This window comes from Scomber scombrus, chromosome 1 (assembly GCF_963691925.1).
Source record: "Scomber scombrus chromosome 1, fScoSco1.1, whole genome shotgun sequence".
NCBI classification, from domain to species: Eukaryota; Metazoa; Chordata; class Actinopteri; order Scombriformes; family Scombridae; genus Scomber; species Scomber scombrus.
In genome coordinates, this window is record NC_084970.1 from 35472703 (window position 1) to 35495117 (window position 22415).

General features: G+C 45.4%; 1 protein-coding gene across 1 annotated transcript in view; it reads right to left on the bottom strand.

Moving 5' to 3' along the window:
- herc1 (HECT and RLD domain containing E3 ubiquitin protein ligase family member 1) overlaps window positions 1-22415 on the bottom strand; it is a gene marked incomplete at its 5' end in the record, with an annotated part of 105049 nt that overhangs the window by 69645 nt on the left and 12989 nt on the right. The window contains 21 exon segments of the mRNA XM_062436399.1: window positions 1002-1228; window positions 1329-1450; window positions 2689-2980; window positions 4098-4214; window positions 5571-5737; window positions 6449-6659; window positions 7443-7566; window positions 7568-7717; window positions 8622-9285; window positions 12378-12940; window positions 14514-14597; window positions 14817-15056; window positions 16843-17013; window positions 17108-17218; window positions 18292-18398; window positions 18539-18694; window positions 19590-19762; window positions 19853-20054; window positions 20057-20089; window positions 21854-21974; window positions 22062-22277. Coding sequence (XP_062292383.1) covers window positions 1002-1228; window positions 1329-1450; window positions 2689-2980; window positions 4098-4214; window positions 5571-5737; window positions 6449-6659; window positions 7443-7566; window positions 7568-7717; window positions 8622-9285; window positions 12378-12940; window positions 14514-14597; window positions 14817-15056; window positions 16843-17013; window positions 17108-17218; window positions 18292-18398; window positions 18539-18694; window positions 19590-19762; window positions 19853-20054; window positions 20057-20089; window positions 21854-21974; window positions 22062-22277 — 4251 coding nt within the window.

Sequence of the window (22415 nt, forward strand, 5' to 3'; positions counted from 1 at the left end):
ACATTACGACTTTATTCTTGTATTATTACGACTTTATTCTCGTATTATTACGACTTTATTCTCGTATTATTACGACTTTATTCTCGTATTTTTACGACTTTATTATTCTTGTATTATAACGACTTTATTCTGGTAATAATACGACTTTATTCTTGTATTATTACGACTTTATTCTCGTATTATTACGACTTTATTCTGGTAATAATACGACTTTATTCTGGTAATATTACGACTTTATGCTTGTATTATTACGACTTTATTCTCGTATTATTACGACTTTATTCTCGTATTATTACGACTTAATTCTCGTATTATTACGACTTTATTCTGGTAACATTACGACTTTATTCTCGTATTATTACGACTTTATTCTCGTATTATTACGACTTTATTCTGGTAACATTACGACTTTATTCTCGTATTATTACGACTTTATTCTAGTATTATTACGACTTTTTTATTCTCGTATTATTACGACTTTATTCTGGTAATATTACGACTTTATTCTCGTATTATTACGACTTTATTCTCGTATTATTACGACTTAATTCTCGTATTTTTACGACTTTATTATTCTTGTATTATAACGACTTTATTCTGGTAATATTACGACTTTATTCTGGTAATGTTATGACTTTATTCTGGTAATGTTACGACTTTATTTTTTGTATTATTACGACTTTATTTTCGTATCATTACGACTTTATTCTGGTAATTTTACGCCTTTATTCTCGTATTATTATGACTTTATTCTGGTAAGATTACGACTTTATTAAGGTAATATTACGACTTAAGTCTCGTAATTTCCAAAATTGTATTCATTTTTTATTTTCCCCCTCTTAGTATGGCCGTAATACTCCGTCCTGCGATAGACTTTGGTTAATGAAGCTGGAAATCGGAGCGTGCACATGTGAGTTAACTGTGAGTGAGAAGTGATGCAGGCGCAGGTTAGGAGCAGGACGGTGACGGCAGCCCGACCAGAAGCATAAAGTCACACACACCCATGTTGGCCAGTCCAGTACCTCCGGGATCCACATTCCCAGAATGTCGGTGTCGCTGGCGAGGTCCTGGCCGAACATGGCCTCCATCGTCTCCTCGTCCAGGTCCATCTCCAGCTCTTCGTCCAGGTTGAAGTCGTAAAGGGCTCCCGGGTCTTGTTGCTGCTGCAGGGCCGAAACCTCTCGACGTGATTGGCTGTGGTGAGCCTGCACCGAGCGGTACAGTCCGGCTGAGAGGGGGAAGAGAAAGGGAGGAAGTGGGGGATAAATCTCGAGCTTAGTTTGGATCAGAGAGTGAAGAAAAGGTGGATATTAGAGGATAGTTCTCACCAGCGCGGGCTAACAGCGTGCGAGCAGCCAGGTCGAAGCGATGTTTCCTGCCGACGGCGGAGCGGCCTCTGAGAGGAGCGCCGCTGGAAGCCGCTGCACTGTCCTGCTCCAAACCCTCCGGACTACAGAACACACAAATACACACTTTATTCAGTTTTTTACACATGCATTTCCCTCATCAACATAATTCTGAGTTATAAAATAAGTAGCTGTGATGCAACTCATAATTAAAGGTTCATTAAGACACATTTTTATACCTCACTTTGCACACAATTAAAGAAAAACATATTTAATCTTTAATCTCTACTTTCATTAAAATGTCCCTGAACCCAAGTACAACATTTTCCATCAACTCAAAGGAAGATATTTAAGAGTTAATTTAAGGTTAGGATTATGTATAAACTAGAGTCTATCACAGCTATAACTGTATTGGTTTATATGTTGTTCGATATGTCCTTTTTCTACGTCACACAGGCAGCATCTTAATTCAAGTTTAATATACATGCACATGTTTTTTTGTTGTTTTCTTATTATTTATAATTCACCTAATTTAACCCCCCTGTTGTCCTCGAGTCAAGGAAGGAAAGGAGGAAGAAGGAAGGAAAGGAGGGAGGAAAGGAGGGAGGGAGGAAGGAAGAAGGAATGAAAGAAGGAAGAAGGAAGGAAAGGAGGGAGGAAGAAGGAAGGAAAGGAGGGAGGGAGGAAGACGGAAGGAAAGAAGGAAGAAAGAAGGAAAGGAGGGAGGAAGGGAGGAAGGGAGGAAGGGAGGAGGGAGGGAGGAAGACGGAGAGGGAGGATGGAAGGAAGGGAGGAAGAAGGAAGGAAGGGAGGAAGAAGGAAAGAAAGGAGGAAAGAAGGGAGGAAAAAGGAAGGAAGGAAGGTAGGAGGGAGGGAGAAAGGAAAGGAGGAAGGAAGGAAAGAAGGACAGGGGAAAGAAGGAAGGGAAGAAGGTAGGGGGGAGGAAAGAAAGAGAGAAGGAGGGAGGGAGGAAAGAAGGAAGGGAGGAAGGAAAGGAAGGAAGGAAGGAAGGGAGGAAGGAAGGACAGAAGGAAGGAAGAAAGGGGGATGGAGGAAGGAAAGAAGGAAGGAAAGAGAGAAGGAGGAAGGAAAGACAGATGGAAGGAAGGAAGGGAGGAAAGAAGGAACAGTCAAAACAGACGGGGTCAATTTGACCCGGGAGGACGACATTAAGGTTAAAGGGTTAAAAGTGTGTTTATGTATTTATTCTGTAAATATAAGATTATCAGCAATTCTTTATATCAATATTGCAGTTTTTTTTATATCGGTATCGACTCCAGTCAAAACTCCAGTATCGGTCGTATCTGCTCTGATATAAACTATTTAAGAACTCCTGCTGCACCTCTCGATGAAGCCTTCCTCCATTTCCGAGGCGTCTGCGCTGGCGATGTCTCCGGGTGAGCACAGGAACGAGCTCCTGTCCAGAGATTTGCCTCCAGAGGAAGCCATCGCGCCGGGGCAGGAGGAGTCGGACCCGTCGTTGCCACCATTGCCCCCGTTGTTTCCTCCTCCTCCTCCTCCTCCTCCTCCTCCTCTGGTGTGAGGCTCGTCGTGCTCCTCCTCTGTACCCGGATGTTCGATCATCCACATAGCGAGCACCGTGATGTTCTGAGCGTCTGCTTCTCCCCGAGCTCCTGGAGACAAACAGGAACACGCATGAGAAACATGTAACCTCAAACTGACCCCGCCTGTTCATCCTTTCCTTCCTCCCTCCTTTTCTTCCTTCCTTCCTTCCCTCCCTCCTTTCCTTCCTCCTTCCTTCCTTGCATCTTTCCTTCCTTCCTTCCATCCTTCCTTCTTTCCTTTCCTCCCTTCCTTCCTCCCTCCTTTTTTTCCTTCCTTCCTCCTTTTCTTCCTTCCCTCCTTTCCTTCCTCCCTTCCTCCCTCCTTTTCTTCCTTCCTTCCTTCATTCCCTCCTTCCTTCCTTCCTCCCTCCTTTTCTTCCTTCCTTCCTTCCCTCCTTCCTTCCTCCCTTCCTTCCCTCCTTCCTTATTTCCTTCCTCCCTCCTTTTCTTCCTTCCTTCCTTCATTCCTTGCATCTTTCCTTCCTTCCTTCCATCCTTCTTTCTTTTCCTCCCTTCCTCCCTTCTTTTCTTCCTTCCTTCCTTCCTTCCCTCCCTCCTTCCTTCTTTCCTTCCTCCCTCCTTTTCTTCCTTCCTTCCTTCTTTCCTCCCTTCCTCCCTCCTTTTCTCCATCCTTCCCTTCCTCCCTCCTTCCTTCCTTCCTTCCTTCCTTCCTTCCTTCCTTCCTTCCATTCCTTCCTTGACTCGAGCACAACAGGAGGGTTAATATACCCAAAAATGAAGATATCGCTCTTTTAAATCAATGTATAATTTTCCTTGAATTGCTTTTATCTCCTTTTAAATATGATTAGTCTATTCTTGCTTTTTCCCTACATTTATATGTTTTGTTCTCTTTTAACCGTCCTGTTGTCTTCCAGTCAGTTTTGACCCAGGAGAACAACAGGCGTTAACCCAAAAATGAGTTATAGTGTCTTTTAAATGAAGCCTATTGACCATAATTTGCCAAATATATGTTGATATGAATATATAAGTTGATGTGTTAAGACATAATTATTTTATGATTTGTATATTGTAACGTGGATTTTTAAAAAGTTCTTAAAGTTCATTTCAGGCTCTAATTTCATCCCTTCTAACTTCCTCCTAACTTGTTGAACATGAGAGTTAAGCTGAAATATGCAGCATTAAAAAAAAAGAAAAAAAGAAGCATAATATTGAATTAAAAACTGACCGGTGGCCTCCAGAGCTTTGGTGATCTGGCGCAGGGAGAAGCCCATCTCCAGCAGCGGCACAGCGATGGCTGGAGGAGGAGGAGACGTCGACAGTCTGCTGCTCGGATCTGACAGAGCTGGAAGAAGAAGAAAAGATTAACCACCGTGAGTCAAAATATTATAACAACATCTGGCAACAATGTTTGAATGTTTGATGGTTTGTGTGTATCGCTGCTGCCAACGTAATATTATGATGTAATTCTTCTAGTTTATATGTATTTGATTGTTTTATCTTTGCCCTTTGTTGTCCCATATTACAAATAACTATTAAATAACTCTTAAATAACTAGGTAATATTAAATAACTAATAAATAAGTAGATATTTGTGACTATTGCAGATGCTTCTAAAAAATAAAGCCTCACCTAAAAAATCGAAAATCGACCGTTTAAACACCTTAAACCTTAAAAACATTTTGATGACATATTTCTACTTTCTAATAATAATTGAATCAGTACTGAACACTTTAAGACTGCAGCTTCTCCAATGTATGAATATACAGCTTTTATTCCTTTTATTGTTGAAGGAAAGATGGATGAAGGAAGGAAGGAAGGAAGGTAGGAAGGAAGGAGGGAAGGAGAGAGGGAAGAAAGGAAGGACGAAAGGGAGGAAAGAAGGAAGGAAGGAGAGAGGGAAGGAAGGAAGGAAGGAAGGAAGGAAGGAAGGAAGGAAGGAAGGAAGGAGAGAGGGAAGAAAGGAAGGACGAAAGGGAGGACAGAAGGAAGGGAGGAAGGACAGAAGGAAGGAAGGAAAGAAAGAAAGGAAGGAAAAAGAAAGGAAGGCAGGAAGGACAGAAGGAAGGAAAGAAGGAAGGAAAGGAGGACGGACAGAAGGAAGCAAGGAAGGAATGAAGGAAGGAAGGTAGAAAGGAAGGATGGAAAGATGGAAGGAAGGAGAGAGGGAAGGAAGGAAGGAAGGTAGAAAGGGAGGACAGAAGGAAGGAAGGAAGGGAGGAAGGACAGAAAGAAAGGAAGGAAAAAGAAAGGAAGGAAAGAAGGAAGGAAGGAGAGAGGGAAGAAAGGAAGGAAGGAAGGAATGAAGGGAGGAAGGACAGAAGGAAGGAAAGAAGGAAGGAAGGAAGGAATGAAGGGAGGAAGGACAGAAGGAAGGAAAGAAGGAAGGAAGGAAGGAAGGAGGGAAGGAAATGAAGGAAGGACAGAAGGAAGGAAGGAAGTAAGGGGAGGAAGGACAGAAGGGAGAAAGGAAGGAAGGAAAGAAGACAGGAAGGAAGGAAGGAAGGATTTATTGTGGGTTTTTTTTGTGTGTATGATGAAAAATAGGATATTTTTTTAGTTCTGACACTTAATTTGATTTAAAATAAGCTATTCAAAGACATTTATTGTGTTTTTTTTGGTTGAAATGTTTAATCATTAATTATTCATGCCACTTTCCTGACACGTGGGACAATGTGGACTCAGATGTTTGTCATACTTACAGGTACCGGTTCTGTTCTGGGGTCTGGAGGGCTGCGAGTCGGGCGAAGTGAGACTCTGCCTGCGACCGACTTCGTCTGACGGAGACGTCGGCAGAGACGAGACGGGAGGCGTCTGAGCTCGCCGGGTGGGAGCCAGCGTGGTGGTCGGGTAGCTGGAGAACATTTGCCTGAGAGACGAGAGAGAAAGAGACCAGATTATATTCACATTCATGTTTGATTGTATTTTATTCTTCTTTTTCTTTTTTTAAACATTTCTGTTTCTGTTATTCTTCGTATAGCTTTATTAGCAACACTGTGTTTAAACAGTGTTGCTAATAAAGCACTTTGAATTAGAGACAGAGAAAGAGAGAGTCAGGGAAAGAGAGACAGAGAGAGAGAGAGAGAGAGAGAGAGAAAGAAAGAAAGAAAGAGAGAGACAGAGAGAGAGAGAGAGAGACTGAGAGAGAGAGAGAAACAGAGAGAGAGAGAGAGAAAGAGAGAGAGACAGAGAGAGAAAGGGAGAGTCAGAGAGAGAGAGAAAGAGAGACAGAGAGAGAGAAAGAGAGAAAGAGAGAGAAAAAGAGAGAAAGGGAGAGAGAGAAAGAGCAAGCGAGCGAGAGAGAGGTAGAGAGACAGAGAGAGAGAGACAGAGAGAGAGAGACAGTGAAAGAGAGAGATAGGGAGAAAGAGAGAGAAAGAAAGAATTAGAAAGAAAGAGAGAGAAAGATAGAAAGAAAGGGGAGAGACAGAGAGAGAGAAAGACAGAGACACAAACAAAAAGAAAGAAAGAGAGAGAGAGCCAGCGAAGAGAGACAGAGAAAGAGAGGGAGAAGCTTCACAACAATCATCTCATATTAATGTTACATGAGAAACAGCGTTTCATCATCGTCTGTTCTGACCTGAGCAGGCTGAGCGGCATGACGCCCGGAGACTCGGAGGCGGGAACCGTCTCCGTGTCGGTGACGGGCGTCGTAGCGGTGGTGGTGTCCTCCAGGGACGAGCTCATGAAGGAGGTGGTGCTGGAGGCCGAGGGGCTGGTGGTGACGGGGGTCTGGGCCAACTGCTCTCCCTCTGTGCCTTCGCCCTCGCCCTCCGGTTCACTCCTCACTCCTGAGAGAGGAGGGGGGGGGGGGGGGGAAGAGAGAGAGAAGGGGGGGGGGGGAGGGATGAAAAGATGAGAAAAACTGTGAATCTGTGGCTCTTATTCCTTCTATTGTTGAAGGTAGGGAGGAAGAAGAAGAAAGAAAGAAAGAAAGAAAGAAAGAAAGAAAGAAAGAAAGAAAGAAAGAAAGAAAGAAAGGAGAGGGAAAAAAGGAAGGAAGAAAGGAAGAAAGGGAGGAAGGAAGGACAGAAGGAAGGAAGGAAGGAAGGAAGGAAGGAACGAAAGAAAGAAAGAAAGAAAGAAAGAAAGAAAGAAAGAAAGAAAGGAGAGGGGAAAAAAGGAAGGAAGAAAGGAAGAAAGGGAGGAGGGACAGAAGGAAGAAGGAAGGAAGGAAGAAAGGGAGGAAGGAAGGACAGAAGGAAGGAAGGAAGGAAGGAACGAAAGAAAGAAAGAAAGAAAGAAAGAAAGAAAGGAAAGAAAGAAAGAAAGAAAGAAAGAAAGAAAGAAAAAAGGAAGGAAGAAAGGGAGGAGGGACAGAAGGAAGGGAGGAAGGAAGGAAGGAAAGAAAGAAATAAAGAAAGAAAGAAAGAAGGAGAGAGGGAAAAAAGAAAGGAAGAAAGAGAAGGAAAGAAAGAAAGAAAGACAGAAAGAAAGAAAAAAAGAAAGAAGGAGAGATGGTAGGAAGCAAAGAAGGAAGGAAGGAAGGAAGCAAGGAAGGAAGGAAGGAAGGAAAGCTGGCCCACGGGCCTCATGTTTGACCCCTCTAACATAAACTACTAATCTCTCCTCACCAGGTTTGTTTTTCCCTCCGCTCGGCTCCTCCAGGAGTCCGTTAACCACCAGTTTGTAGATCATGGCCTGCGCTCTCTCCAGGTCGGCCAGGCCTAACGCCCGTTTGATGGGCGAGCGCATCACCCGCCCGTTTCACCATGTGACGCATCAGGAACTGCAGCGCCGCCCGCATCTCCACTTCCTCCTGGCACACGGGCGAGGTGGGGGCCGTGCTTCCGCTGGTGCCGGCGTTCAGATCGGCGTTGTGGCCGCTGGGAGCTGCTTCTGGTATCACCTTGATGAGAAGAAGAGAGGAATGATGTTTGGAATGCTTCACCTTTAATTGTCCTCATTATTTCATTATATAAAAAGTAACATTATAAAAACCAGGACAGTTGTCCTCGAGTCAAGGAAGGAAGGGAGGAAGAAGGACGGAAGGGAGGGAGGAAGGAAGGATGAAAGGGAGGAAGAAGGAAGGAAAGGAGGGAGGAAGGAAGGAAGGAAGGGAGGAAGGAAGGAAGAATGAAGGAGGAAGGGGAGGAAGAAGGAAGGAAAGGAGGGAGGATGGAAGGGAGGAAGAAGGAAGGAAAGGGAGGGAGGAAGAAGGAAGGAAAGGAGGAAGGAAGGGAAGAAGAAGGAAGGAGGAAGGAAATAAGCAAAGGAAGGAAGGAAGGACGGAGGTAAGAAGGAAGGAAAGGAGGAAGGAAGGGAGGAAGAAATGAAGGAGGAAGGGGAGGAAGAAGGAAGGAAAGGAGGGAGGATGGAAGGATGGAAGGGAGGAAGAAGGAAGGAAAGGAGGGAGGAAGGAAGGAAGGAAAGGAAGAAGGAAGGGAGGAAGGAAGGGAGGAAGGAAAGGAGGGAGGAAAGAAAGAAGGAAGAAAGGTAGGAAGGAGGGATGAAAGAAGGAATGAGGAGAAGGGAGGAAGGAAGGAAAGAAGGAAAGGAGGACAGAGGAAGAAGGAAAGGAGGAAGGACAGAAGGAAGGAAGAAAGGGGGATGGAGGAATGAAAGAAAGAGAGAAGGACAGACGGAAGGAAGGAAGGAAAGAAGGAACAGTCAAAACAGAAGGGGTCAATTTGATGAGATCTTTATCAATGATTTATGGTTCAGAAGTTTGTTACATAGACTGATCATGTGACCAGTCAGAATAAGAACAGTATGTGAGGGTTAAGCTGATTGAACCTAACGAGCTTCCGTACCTTCGGTATGAGGAGCAGCTCAGCGTACTTGCTGCAGCTGAGCAGCGAGCTGAGTGTCTTCATGGCTCCCAGGTAAAGGTACGACAGCTGCACCGCGTGGATCTCCGACTGGGTTGCTACGGACGACGCCGACAGCTCGTGACAGCGGGAGCCGTGCTCGTGACCCTTCTTCCTGTTCCCCTCGGCGGGAGTGTGAGGAGCTGTGGAGAAAAGGGTCTCGCTCCCACCTACACCTCCACCGCCGCCGCCGGCCACCGAGGAGATCTCGCTCTCCGACTTGGAGTTGGGTGCCACGTGAGCTTTGACCTCATCCAGGCTGTGGGACACACGCAGGTCAGAGGTCACGGCGTTGGGAGGCGATCCAGCTCTGGCGTTATCCCTCGCTTCGTTACGGTTGTGCCCCTCGTTGTCGACCCTGTCGTCGGAGCCGCCGCCGCCGCCGCCGGTGGGTTCGTGCCCGGTGGAGGCGGCGTTGCGGTGCTTCTTGTCGTGGCGTCGCGCGCTGAGCTTAGCGGCGGTGTCCTCGTGGATGCTGGTGAGGCAGGTGAGATCCAGCAGCAGCGAGGCGGTGAGGCCGCGGAAACGAGCCACGTCGAAGGGCAGCGGCTCGCACGGGTCCAGGTTGTATAGCGGAGTGTCACTAGGCGACCAGAAAGTTGGGAAGCTTTAATAAGAAGGGAGTGGAGAGTGAAAAGAGACAAAGGGAAGGAAACACAAAGTGAGGGAAAGGGCAGGAGAGAAAGAGCACGGCATGCATGACTAGAGACAAAAAAAAAAAAAGGTATAAATGGGTAAAGAAGATGATGCTTGAGGATTTATGCATGCAAAAAAAGTAATGGATTAATAATTATGATGCAAAAAGATGTAAAAGCAGCAGATCAGAGCGAGGGAAAAACAAAAGGGTTAAGAAGTGATTTATAAAAATAATAAATAAATAAAAAGCAAGAGGCTGATGCAGAGTGTGTGAGAGGAGTGTGAGTTCAGGCAGGCAGCGAAGGAAACATTCAGATAAATCACATTCAGCTCCGTGTGTGTTAATAAAACGTGTTTCAGTCTCATCAAGAAGCACATTTCATAGAACCAGAACAGAAGGTCGTGCATTAACTCTGCCACTTCCTGTCGTCCTCCCGGGTCAAATTGACCCCGTCTGTTTTGACTGTTCCTTCTTTCCTCCCTTCCTTCCTTCCGTCTGTCCTTCCTCCCTCCCTCCTTCTCTCTTTCCTTCCTCTCTCTATCCTCCCTTCCTTTTTTCCTTCCTCCATCCCCTATTTTCCTTCCTCCCTCCCTCCCTCCTTCTCTCTTTCTTTCCTCCCCCCTACCTTCCTCCCTTCCTTCTTTCCTTCCTTCCTCCCTTTCTCTTTTCCTTTCCTCCCTTCCTTCCTCCCTCTTACCTTCCTTCCTTCCTCCGTCCTTCCTTCCTCCCTTCCTTTCCTCCCTCCCTTCTTTGCTTCCTTCCTTCCTTCTTTCCTCCCTCCTTTCCTTCCTTCTTCTTTCTATCCTTCCTCCATTCCTTCCTTCCTTCCTCCCTCCTTCTCTCTTTCCTTCCTCTCTCTTTCCTCCCCTCCTTTTTTCCTTCCTCCATCCCCCTTTTTTCCTTCCTTCCTTTCTTTCCTCCCTCCCTCCTTCTCTCTTTTTTTCCTCCCCCCTAACTTCCTCCCTTCCTTCTTTCCTTCCTTCCTTCCTTTCTCTTTTCCTTTCCTCCCTTCCTTCCTCCCTCTTACCTTCCTTCCTTCCTCCCTTCCTTCTTTCCTTTCCTCATTTCCTTCCTCCCTTCTTTGCTTCCTTCCTTCCTTCTTTCCTCCCTCCTTCCTTCCTTCTTCCTTTCTATCCTTACTCCATTCCTTCCTTCCTTCCTCCCTCCTTCTCTCTTTCCTTCCTCTCTCTTTCCTCCCTTCCTTTTTTCCTTCCTCCATCCCCCTTTTTTTCCTTCCTTCCTTTCTTTCCTCCCTCCCTCCTTCTCTCTTTCTTTCCTCCCCCCTACCTTCCTCCCTTCCTTCCTTCCTTTCCCTTTCCTTTCCTCCCTTCCTTCCTCCTACCTTCCTTCCTTCCTCCGTCCTTCCTTCCTTCCTTCTTTCCTTTCCTTTCCTCCTTCCTATCCTTCCTCCATTCCTTCCTTCCTTCCTCCCTCCCTCCCTTCCTTCTTCCTCCCTTCCTTCCTTGACTCGAGGACAACAGGAGGGTTAAAGGGGGAATAACAACAGCTGCTTTCCCTCCACCATTAAAATAACCAAACAAAAGACATAAAAGACATAAAAGTGGATCTGAGCAGTGATGCGTACGCCTGTCACTATAACTACTTTTATTGGACGATATATTCTCATAGAAATAATGGAGACAAATGATATTATTGTCATTTTAACACCATTTCATGCCAGTTACCATGGTGATAATAGTTCAAATATCATACTTTCCTACATGAGAGGTGCCAATATCCCCCTAGTTCCACCTTTAATCATTTACATCATACCTGCAGCCTAAACACCCCCAGTATATGTTTGATAGTGGGATTGAAGAGTTTTAGGAGACCTTTGGGGCATTTCTATATGTTGGGGTGAATGTGATGCTCACAAAAAGAAAGAAGAAGGTTTTTATGAGTTAAATAGTTCATATAAAAGCAGTAAAACCCAGCAGACGGACATTTCTCCGCTCTCAGTTTAGCAGCAGCTGAGATTGTGACTAGAATGAGAATACACGGTCCACCTTAAAAGGTCGGTCCACCTTAAGTGAGGCTGGCCCAGGCGAGGCTAAACCCATTGTGGCTAACTTCTCTCTCTCTCTCACTCCCTCTTTCTCTCTCTGTCTTTCTCTAACTGCCTCTCTCGCTCTCTCTTTCTTTCTCTCTCTCTTTCTCTGTCTCTATCTTTCTATCTCGCTCCCTCTTTCACTCTGTCTCTCTGTCTTTCTCTCTCACTGTCTCGTGCTCTCTCTATATTTCTCTCTCGCTCTCTTTTTCTCTTTCTGTCTCTCTCTCACTGTCTCATGCTTTCTCTTTCTTTCTCTGCCTCTTTCTCTCTTTCTGTCTATCTCTCTATCTTTCTCTCTCTCTCTCTCACTGTGTCGTGCTCTCTCTATCTTTCTCTCTATCTTTCTCTCTCGCTCTGTCTCTCTCTCACTGTCTCGTGCTCTCTCTTTCTTTCTCTCTCTCTCTCTTTCTGTCTGTCTCTATCTTTCTCTCTCGCTCCCTCACTGTGTCGTGCTCTCTCTATCTTTCTCTCTATCTTTCTCTCTCGCTCTGTCTCTCTCTCACTGTCTCGTGCTCTCTCTTTCTTTCTCTCTCTCTCTCTTTCTGTCTGTCTCTATCTTTCTCTCTCGCTCCCTCTTTCTCTCTGTCCCTCTGTCTTTCTCTCTCTCTCTCACTGTGTCGTGCTCTCTCTATCTCTCTCTCTGTCTCTTTCTTTTTCTCTCTCTGTCTGTCTGTCTGTCTCTTTCTTTCTCTCTTGCTCCCTCTTTCTCTCTCTCTTTCTCAACCAAATACTTCCTACACTCTACTACTTTATTCAGTAAAAGAATATGCATGGAAACACAATGTGTAAAATTGCGGAAGGCAGATATTATCTCGGTGTTGTCGTGTATTCTACGATACGTTAATAATTATCGTGACAGGCGTACTGATTCAGTGAAATCAAACAAAGTTGGTTAGTGACAGTTTAAAAAAACCTACAGAAATATTCCAGTAAAAAACAACATACATTAAAAAAAAAAGAAAAGTGAGAAGAGAAAAACAAGCAGCCTCAGCATCACATCTTCCCTCAGTACCTGATGGTGATCTCGGCCTCGTCCCACTGCACCTTGGCCGATGTGCTTCCTTCCTTCACTACGCCCAGCAGGGTGGCGTGCCGTCCCGTCTGCTTGTGCACGCATCGCCCGCCGACCCTCAGGCCTGCGTCCGCTCCCCCGATCACCGCCAGCACGGGCCACACCTCAGTGCACAGCGTCCTCAGGTGAAGCTCCGACAGCTCCCCAAGGCCGTGCTGCCGTGCGTGTCGTCCTCTCTCCTCCTCCGTCCTCGTCGGGGTTTCTTGGCTCTCTCGTTGGGCGTCGTGTTCCTCGCGGCTCTGCACCGAGCGGCTCTTCTTCAGCCGCTGACCGCCGCCGCCGCCGCCGGTCGCGCTGGCGGACTCTCTAAAACAGGGTTTGATCTTGTGAAGCCGCTCGATCATGGTCTTGTTGATGCGGTGCGTCCAGTGGTCGGTGCGGTGTAAAATGCGGATCAGCTGCGTCGTGGCCTCGGCCAGCACGGTTGCCATGGGGCTGCAGACCGGATCACCGGGCAGGAGGTCTCTGGGTGTTCCCCGCATCTGCATGTCACAGATCTTCACCTGCAGACACACGAACATTATCAGAATATAAACTAGGGCTGGGCAATAGATTGATATTATATCGATATCCTGGTATCTGCATCCTCTGTCTCACACTGACTATGGTTATAATCACATTCTTGTTTATTTATTGTACTGATGCACTTTGTAGTCACATTCATATTTGAGTCTAACACAACTTCTGCTGTAGAGTAATTAAACTTTAAGTAAGAATTTAGCTTTAACCTCCTGAGACCCAAGCTTTTACTTTTTATTTCCTTACATTTACACCAATGATAATAAAACGAGTACTTCTTGATTAGCATTGTCGTAAATTGTTGTTTTTGCTCAAATTAGTCAAATTGGTATTAAACTACAAACTTTATTAAGCATAAAGAAACAAAATTTGACCTGCTGTCTCATTTTCACAATGATTTTTACATTATTTAATTGATGTAATGTGCTTTTGTGACCACTAGGTGGCACAAAAAAGGTATGAACAACAGGTCAAAGTTAAGCAGAATGAAGAATGAAGTCCAGCAAACCTAAAAATGTAACATCCCCATATGAAGACGCAAGTTAAACAAGGACATATGATTATTTACTTTATTTATATAAGTGTATCTGAGTTTAATGACTGAAATAAACTAACACAAATAAGACGCTTCCTCGCTCAGCTGGATGAGGAGGAGGAGTCTTTATAAGTATTGTTATTGTACTTCACTGTATTTACACACTCACTTTAATCATCATCAACATTTAAATAAAAACAACATCATTATAAATGTGCTGAGATTAGCTGGAAATACTAATTAGCTTCTGTAGTCCTGAGTGTTTTTATTAAAGTGTTTTAATTAACCCTCCTGTCGTCCTTCTATCTCTTTTGACTGTTCCTTCTTTCCTTACTTCTTCCCTCTTTCTTTAATTTTTCCTTCGTTCTTCTCCTCCTTCCTTCCTCCCTTCCTTCTCTCCTTACTACCTTCCTCTTTTCCTCCCTCCTTTCTTTACTTCCTTCCTCCCTTCCTTCCTCCTTTTCTTCCTTCCTTCCTTCCTTCCTTTCTTCCTCCTTTCCTTCCTTACTCCGTTCCTTCCTTCCTCCCTTCCTTCTCTCCTTACTTCCTTCCTCTTTTCCTCCCTCCCTCCTCTCTTCCTTCCTTCCATCCTTCCTCCCTCCCTCCCTACTTACTCCTTTCCTTCCTCCCTTCTTTCTCTCCTTCCTTCCTCCTTTCCTTCCTTCCTCCCTCCCTACTCCTTTCCTTCCTTCCTTCCTTCCTTCCTCCTTTCCTTCCTCCCTTCCTTCTCTCCTTACTTCCTTCCTCTTTTCCTCCCTCCCTCCTTACTCCTTTTCTTCCTTCCTTCCTTCCTCCCTCCTAAGTCCTTTCCTTCCTACCTCCTTTCCTTCCTCCCTCCCTCCTTACTCCTTTCCTTCCTTCCTTCCTTCCTTCCTTCCTTCCTCCTGTCTTTCTTTGACCTGAGGAGGGTTAAGTGTTTATGTTACAATTAATCCTCTATAGATGTTGTGTAATGAGCTCATTATCTGCTCATCAACAGTGTGTGTGTGGCTGTAAACACATGTGGAGATGTGAGTTGTTACCTTTTCTCCGGGGTTACTGCTGTAGAACATCACACAGGGATATAACTCTGTCGCATCAACGTCCTCGAAGGCTAATTTAGGCTCCTGTTGAACCACAAGAAGAAAAAAAACAACATTAATGTTTCTTTATCTTTTTCTTATTTTATGGATTTGAAATCTCACTGAGACAATCAAAGATTAAAACATCTGTACCTTTACTATCTGTTAAAACTATAAATCTAAAAAAAAAAAAACATATCTGTGACTTGAACATAAGAACTGTCTTTTCTATTATAGAGCTTGATTCGAGGAGCCGTCTCTCACCTCTCCGTTCTTCCCAAACGAGATGGTTCTGGCCTCCATGTCGAGGACGCAGGTGATGAAGTCTCCCTGAGTGAAGCTGCTGAGCGTCAGCGTCTGCTCCCCGTTGTGATACAGGTTTCCGCTGTACGCTCGGTACAGCCACATGTCCGACGTGGTGCGGTGGTTGAAGTCGTGCACGGGCCATCGAGAGACGCCCACGCACGTTCCCTCGTTGCCTCGGTTTTCTTTCACGATGTAAAACTACGAGGAAAATAAAAAAAAAACATGAAATGAAACTGAGTTTATATTTCTCTTAACCCTCCTGTTGTCCTTGAGTCAAGGTAGGAAGGGAGGAAGAAGGAAGGAAAGGAGGGAGGAAGGAAGAAGGGAAAGGAGGGAGGAAGGAAGGATGGACGGGAGGAAGGAAGGATGGAAGGGAAGGGAGTTATGAGGAAGGAAGAAAGAAGGAAAGGAGGGAGAAAAGAAGGAGGGAAGGGAGGGAGGAAGGAAGGATGCAAGGGAGGAAGAAGGAAGGAAGAAGGAAGGAAAGGAGGGAGGAAGGAAGGGAGGAAAGGAAAGAAGGAAGGGAGGACGGAAAGGAAATAGGGAAGGACAGAGGAAAGAGGGAAGGAAGGAAGGTAGGAGGGAGGGAGGGAGAAAGGACAATAGGAAGGGAGGAAGGAAGGAAAGAAGGACAGAGGAAAGAAGGAAGGGAGGAAGGTAGGGGGGAGGAAAGAAAGAGAGAAGGAGGGAGGGAGGAAAGAAGGAAGGAAGGAAGGAAGGAGGGAGGAAGGAAAGAAGGAAGGAAGGAGGGAAGGAAAGAAGGAGGGAGGAAGGAAGGAAAGAAGGATGGAAGAAAGGGGGATGGAGGAAGGAAAGAAGGAAGGGAGGAAAGAGAGAGGAAGGAAAGAAAGAGAGAAGGAGGCAAGGGACACTTGCTGCTGTGTCCCCATTGTGAGATTAATAACGGAATATCTTATCTTATCTTATTATCCTTTTCTTTGTGCCACTTATGATATAAACAGACTCTTGTGTACCTTCCACTGGTAGCACCCAGAGGAGATTCCCGTGGAGGCCAAGCCGTAGCCTTTCCCCCCACTGCCATGCTTCTGTCCTTCCTTTCTACCTTCTGTCTTCCCTCCCTCCCTCCCTTCCTTCCTTCCTTCTGTCTTCCCTCCCTCCCCCCCTTCCTTCCTTCTGTCCTTCCTTCCTCCCTTCCTTCCTTCTGTCCTACCTTCTGTCCTTCCTTCCTCCCTCCCTCCCTTCCTTCCTTCCTTTTGTCTTCCCTCCCTCCCTTCTTTCCTACCTTCTGTCCTTCCTTCCGCCCTCCCTCCCTTCCTCCTTTCCTTTCTTCTGTCTTCCCTCCCTCCCTCCCTCCCTCCCTCCCTTCCTTCCTTCTGTCTTCCCTCCCTCCCTCCCTTCCTTCCTTCTGTCCTTCCTTCCTCCCTACCTTCTGTCCTTCCTTCCTACCTTCTGTCCTACCTTGCTTCCTCCCTCCCTCCCTCCCTCCCTCCCTCCCTCCCTTCCTTCTTGTGTACCTTCCACTGGTAGCACCCAGAGGAGATTCCCGTGGAGGCCAAGCCGTAGCCTTTCCCCCCACTGCCATGCTTCTGTCCTTCCTTTCTACCTTCTGTCTTCCCTCCCTCCCTCCCTTCCTTCCTTCCTTCTGTCTTCCCTCCCTCCCCCCCTTCCTTCCTTCTGTCCTTCCTTCCTCCCTTCCTTCCTTCTGTCCTACCTTCTTTCCTACCTTCTGTCCTTCCTTCCTCCCTCCCTCCCTTCCTTCCTTCCTTTTGTCTTCCCTCCCTCCCTTCTTTCCTACCTTCTGTCCTTCCTTCCGCCCTCCCTCCCTTCCTCCTTTCCTTTCTTCTGTCTTCCCTCCCTCCCTCCCTCCCTCCCTCCCTTCCTTCCTTCTGTCTTCCCTCCCTCCCTCCCTTCCTTCCTTCTGTCCTTCCTTCCTCCCTACCTTCTGTCCTTCCTTCCTACCTTCTGTCCTACCTTGCTTCCTCCCTCCCTCCCTCCCTCCCTCCCTCCCTTCCTTCTTGTGTACCTTCCACTGGTAGCACCCAGAGGAGATTCCCGTGGAGGCCAAGCCGTAGCCTTTCCCCCCGCTGCCATGCGTCAACCCCTGGCCGTTCTCCACCACGCAGCACTGAGCCTTCTCCGGGTCAAAGGACACTTCCTGGATGGGAAGGTTCTCATCCTCCTCCTCCGCCTCTCCCTTAAAGGATTAAAAAAGGAACGTCAGCAAATCCTTTAAACTTATAAAGGTGTTTAAAAAAAAAGACACGTGTGCAGGAGGAGAGAGGACACACCTGGAGTTTGAGCTCTTGGACTTTTTCTTTAATCTGGATCGAGTGCTTGGCCTGAGCGATGGGAGCTTCCCACATGCAGTCGGAGAGCAGAGAGAACAGCCGCTCCACAACCTGGAAGAGAGAAGAAGTCTAAAATCAACAATGTGTTGATGTGATGTTTTATTGTGTCCATGTGGTTTAGTTTAAATTTAAAGGGGTTAAAATGTGAAAATAAACGTATGAATAACTTGCACACATTCTTTTTTTGTGGACCCAGCATCAAATTTCTGCTTTTAATCCATTTAGAGAGAATATATTAGAGGATTATGGCAAAAATGTCTAAGTGGTGTAACCATAAAAACTTTGTACCAAATAATTCAACTTGCTTTAAAAACAGTAAATAGTCAATAAAACACCATATCAACTAGTTTGGCATGATCTTACATTATAACTTTATATTAAATAAAGGTAATGGAATACAATTGTTCTAAATATTACATTCCATCTGGTAACCATGGAGATCAGGAACCATTTGAAGTAATTATTAGTATAAATCCACTTAAATACACTGTAGGTGATAAAATATGTAATATGTATCATTATTTTGTGGTTACACCTTTCTTTCTTTCTTTCTTTCTTTCTTTCTTTCTTTCTTTCTTTCTTTCTTTCTTTCTTTCTTTCCTCCTACTTCTTGTTATTTATTTATTTCTTTTTTCTTTCCTTCTTTCCTCCTACTTCTTGTTCTTTCTTTCTAGGTGGATAAAATATGTAATATTTATCATTCTTTTGTGGTTACACCATTTGACATTTTCAGGAGCATTCAGTCTTACTTTTGGTAAAAACAAAATGGTGCAAATGTCATTTCAAATGATATAAAACCAACAAAAATACTAAATGTACATTTTAACAAACCTGATGCTGCTTTTAAATGTCACTCAGTTATTCTCCTTCCTTCCTCTCTGCGGTTCTTACTGGATGTTAAAATCTTTTAAAACAGCTCAGTAATACTTATATTACTCAGGATTATGATGGAAACTATTTTCAGCTGCAGATTTGATGCACTAATGCGTCATGTTTTAATAGTTTTTGGATAATAACGGAGCTCTGCAGCACAGTGGAAAAAGAAGATACGCCACAGAATACTTGGTAGGGGTTTATATTCATCACCCTTAAAAGTCTCGTAAACACCAAACCAAGTGGCATACCTGTGTCATTTGATCATCCTCCATATTGGACTCGCAGGCAGGCAGGACGGCCTCCAGAACATGAAGAGCCAGAAGCCGAGTCCTCAGGTTTCCCACCAGAGGGACCCCTAAAATACACAAGCATGAAGTGTGAGAGGCTCGACTGTGCTGCACATTCATCCCTGGTGTGTTGTGCTGTGTTGTGTTGTGTTGTGTTGTGTTGTGTTGTGTTGTGTTGTGTTGTGTATAAGCTGTAAGTTTTTTTTACCTGAGCAGCATTTCTGTGCAGCGATATTGAGCAGCACTTCAGTCCATTTCGGGGAGGCCATCTTTGACTGGATGGCTTTGGAAGACACGACTCTCCGTAGGAAGACGAGGAAGTCTCCGAGGTGCAGCTCAGCCGTGTGCTGCTTACGAAGCAAAGCTGCAAAAAAAAACAAAACAAAACAAGCTCGTCCAATTTGATCATTCAGGTTTGCAAGCACACTTATCATCAGGTTAAAAAGGTGAGTTTCCCTTTAACCTTTGTGTCGTCCTCCCAGGTCAAATTGACCCCGTCTGTTTTGACTGTTCCTTCTTTCTTCCCTTTGCTTCCTTCCTTTCTACCTTCCTCCCTTCCTCTGTCCTTCTTTCCTTCCTTACTCCCTTCCTCTTTTCATTTTCCCTTCCTCCCTGCTTCCTTTTTTCCTCCTTCCGTCCTACCTTCCTTCCTTCTTTCCTCCGTCCTTCCTTCCTTCCTTCCTTCCTTTCCTCCTTCCCTTTCCTCCCTTCTATCCTCCCTCCCTCCTCCCTTCCTTCCTTCCATCTGTACTTCCTCCCTCCTTCTATATTTCTTTCCTTCCCTCCTTCCTTCTTTCCTCCGTCCTTCCTTCCTTCCTTTCCCTCCTCCCTTCCTTCTTTCCTTTCCTCCCTTCTATCCTCCCTCCCTCCTCCCTTCCTTCCTTCCATCTGTCCTTCCTCCCTCCTTCTCTCTTTCTGTCCTTCCCTCCTTCCATCCTTCCTCCCTCCTTTCCCTCCTTCTTCCTCCCTTCCTTCCTCCTTTCCTTCCTTCTTCCTCCCTTCCTCCTTTCCTTCCTTCTTCCTCCCTTCCTTCCTTCCTTCTTTCCTCCGTCCTTCCTTCCTTCTTTCCTTTCTTCCCTTCTATCCTCCCTCCCTCCTCCCTCCCTCCTCCCTTCCTTCCTTCCATCTGTCCTTCCTCCCTCCTTCTCTCTTTCTTTCCTTCCTCCCTCCTTTCCCTCCTTCTTCCTCCCTTCTTTCCTCCTTTCCTTCCTTGACTCGAGGGCAACAGGAGGGTTAAGAGAGATGCAATGACTCATCACCTCTGAGGTCTTTCTTCTCCGAGTCTGCTCCGTCCTCGTGCTTGGTGTCCTCTTGGTCTTTTCCAGGCGACAGCAGACTGACTCCAGCCTGAGACAGCAGGTTCTTCAGCTGACTGCACAGCAGGTCCAGCAGAGATTGGACCACTTTGGGGCTCAGCTTGTCTGCATATGTGCTGCAAAGCGAAGGAGAGAAACACAGCTGTTAATGACATCTTTTTCTTTTCTTCTCCTAGTGTTTAAACCCTCCTGCTGAATCCTCCTACCCGGTGCTGATGGCCAGTATCTGCAGCAGCCGCGTGGACGCCACCTTCAGGGCCGTGCTGAGCTGAGACACTCCTGGTTTCTGCAGCAGCTGGAGCGGCTGGCCCAGCATGGTCTCTGTGCCGCACAGCTGGGAGAGCACGTTGAGCAGCCCGCTGGAGATGGCCAGGGAGACGTCAACGGGCTGGTAACGCACGCTCAGGCGAACACGGTCACCAGCAGGAGGCGCTGCTGGGCTTCTAGGATGGAGAGAGAGAAAAGACAGAAGATCAGGATATAAGAAACTGAGCTCAGTCAATCATCTTCTTTTACACATTTACTTTTATATGAAGCTGCAAACTAAACATTTTGGGTCTGATTTACTAAAGGTCTGCGTGTGTAAAAACGTGTGCAAACTTCACATCACCTGCAAAAATTGTGCAAATCTACTAACGCAGCGCACTGAGGTTTGCATCTTTCAAATGTGCAACATAATACACACTGTCCATTTAGTAGTTTAACATAATGAATGTAATATGAAGCATTTTAACCCCAGTGTGCAAAATACAGGGAGGAGAAAATGCAAATATGTTTTTTAGCACGCGCATTGAGATTTACCAAACCTGAAGGTAATGTTGCTGACGGTAACTGTGTCTATAAATAATACCTTTGAAGGACAGGTATTAACCAGCTGTTACCGTGGAGACGAGGAGACGGAGGCACAATGACAGAATACACACAGAGTTTTTCCACCTGTGTTAATATTTCTGGTTTTACTAACAGCATTGACTTCATCACTAATACTCTCCCATATGTGGGTTTTTCTGGTAATATTAGTTTTAGTTATAACTCAATATATTAGTTAACCTCTTCCACTAGAACCTGATCACATTTCATTTTACGCTTGCAGCTTTCTGCTCGTCCAAACTCTCCATTAAGACACAAAACCCTCATTTAAATACTGCTGTCTGCACCTGTTGTTGATCTTAGTAGATCACCTGCAAAACACACGTAAACTAAATGATGTGCACGCAATGTATAAGTACCTTTATCTGGGATCTTAGTAAATCAAGCCCTTTGAGTTAAAGTCAGTGGACGCTGTGATGAAAGTCTATGATTTGGATCATTTTAGGTCATTTATTACATCATTGAGGCTCCAGTACCGTGGGTGTAGAGCAGGGGGGTCAAACATGCGGCCTGTGGGCCAGAATCTGCCCACCGAAGGGTCGATTCTGGCCCACTTTCCTTCCTTCCTTCCATCTGTCATTCCTCCCTTTTTTCTTTCTTTCTATGTCATTCTTTCTTTCTGTCTATCTTTATTCTTTCCTTCCTTTCTTACTTTCTTCTTTTCCTTCCTTCCACCTGTTCTTCCTCGCTTTTTTCTTACTTTCCTTCCTGTCTTCTCCTCCTTCTTTTCCTTCCTTCATCTTTCCTTCCTTTCTTACTTTCTTCTCTTCCTTCCTTCCACCTGTTCTTCCTCGCTTTTTTCTTACTTTCCTTCCTGTCTTCTCCTCCTTCTTTTCCTTCCTTCATCTTTCCTTCCTTTCTTACTTTCTTCTCTTCCTTTCTTCCATCCGTTCTTTCTGTCCCTTCTTCCTTCCTTCCTTCCTTTCTCACTTTCTTCTCTTCCTTCCTTCCATCCGTTCTTTCTGTCCCTTCTTCCTTCCTTTCTCACTTTCTTCTCTTCCTTCCTTCCACCTGTTCTTCCTCGCTTTTTTCTTACTTTCCTTCCTGTCTTCTCTTCCTTCTTTTCCTTCCTTCATCTTTCCTTCCTTTCTTACTTTCTTCTCTTCCTTCCTTCCATTTGTTCTTTCTGTCCTTCTTTCATCCTTCCTTCCTTCCTTCCCTCCCTCCCTGCCTGCCTGCCTGCCTGCCTTCCTTCATCTTTCCCTCCCTCCCTTCCTCTCTCCCTCCTCAAGCTGTATGTGGCTCTTTAATAAAACTCACTTCCACTTTGAGCTGCATTTCTTATATAAAAACAGCTGTTATATAAATAAAGTTATAATTATTATTATCTGTGTTACCGATGTGATGCTTGTTGGCCTGCAGCGCTCTCTCCAGTGTGACAGACAGCTGCTGGTAGATCTTATGAACGGCTGTCTGGATTTCCATCTGGAGGCTCCTCTTCGCTGCTTTTACACCATCCTGCAAAAAAAAAGCACAAAAGTCTTTAAAAAACCACGATAGTTACTCTAAATCCTGACATCTGACCTGATTGAAACTGCTTCATACCTGATAATGATGCAGCTGCACGCTCTCCCTCTTCAGCGCTCCGGTGCCGACGGTGCCGAGGCCGAAGCAGCCGGCCAGGAACTGCAGCCTGACGGAGGTGAGCAGAGACGAGGACTGGAAGGCAACACTGGAACGATCGGCGTTCCCAGGCTGACTGCCTTTCTCTTCCATACCGGAGATCAGCACCACGATCTGGTGGAGAGCTTCCAGTCGCAGCTGGAGGTAAAAAAATAAAGGAAGAGGGAGAATATTATTATATATATTATTAATACTATTATAATATTATATTATAATATTATATTATATTATATTATTAATACTATTATATTATTATATTACAATATGAATACTATT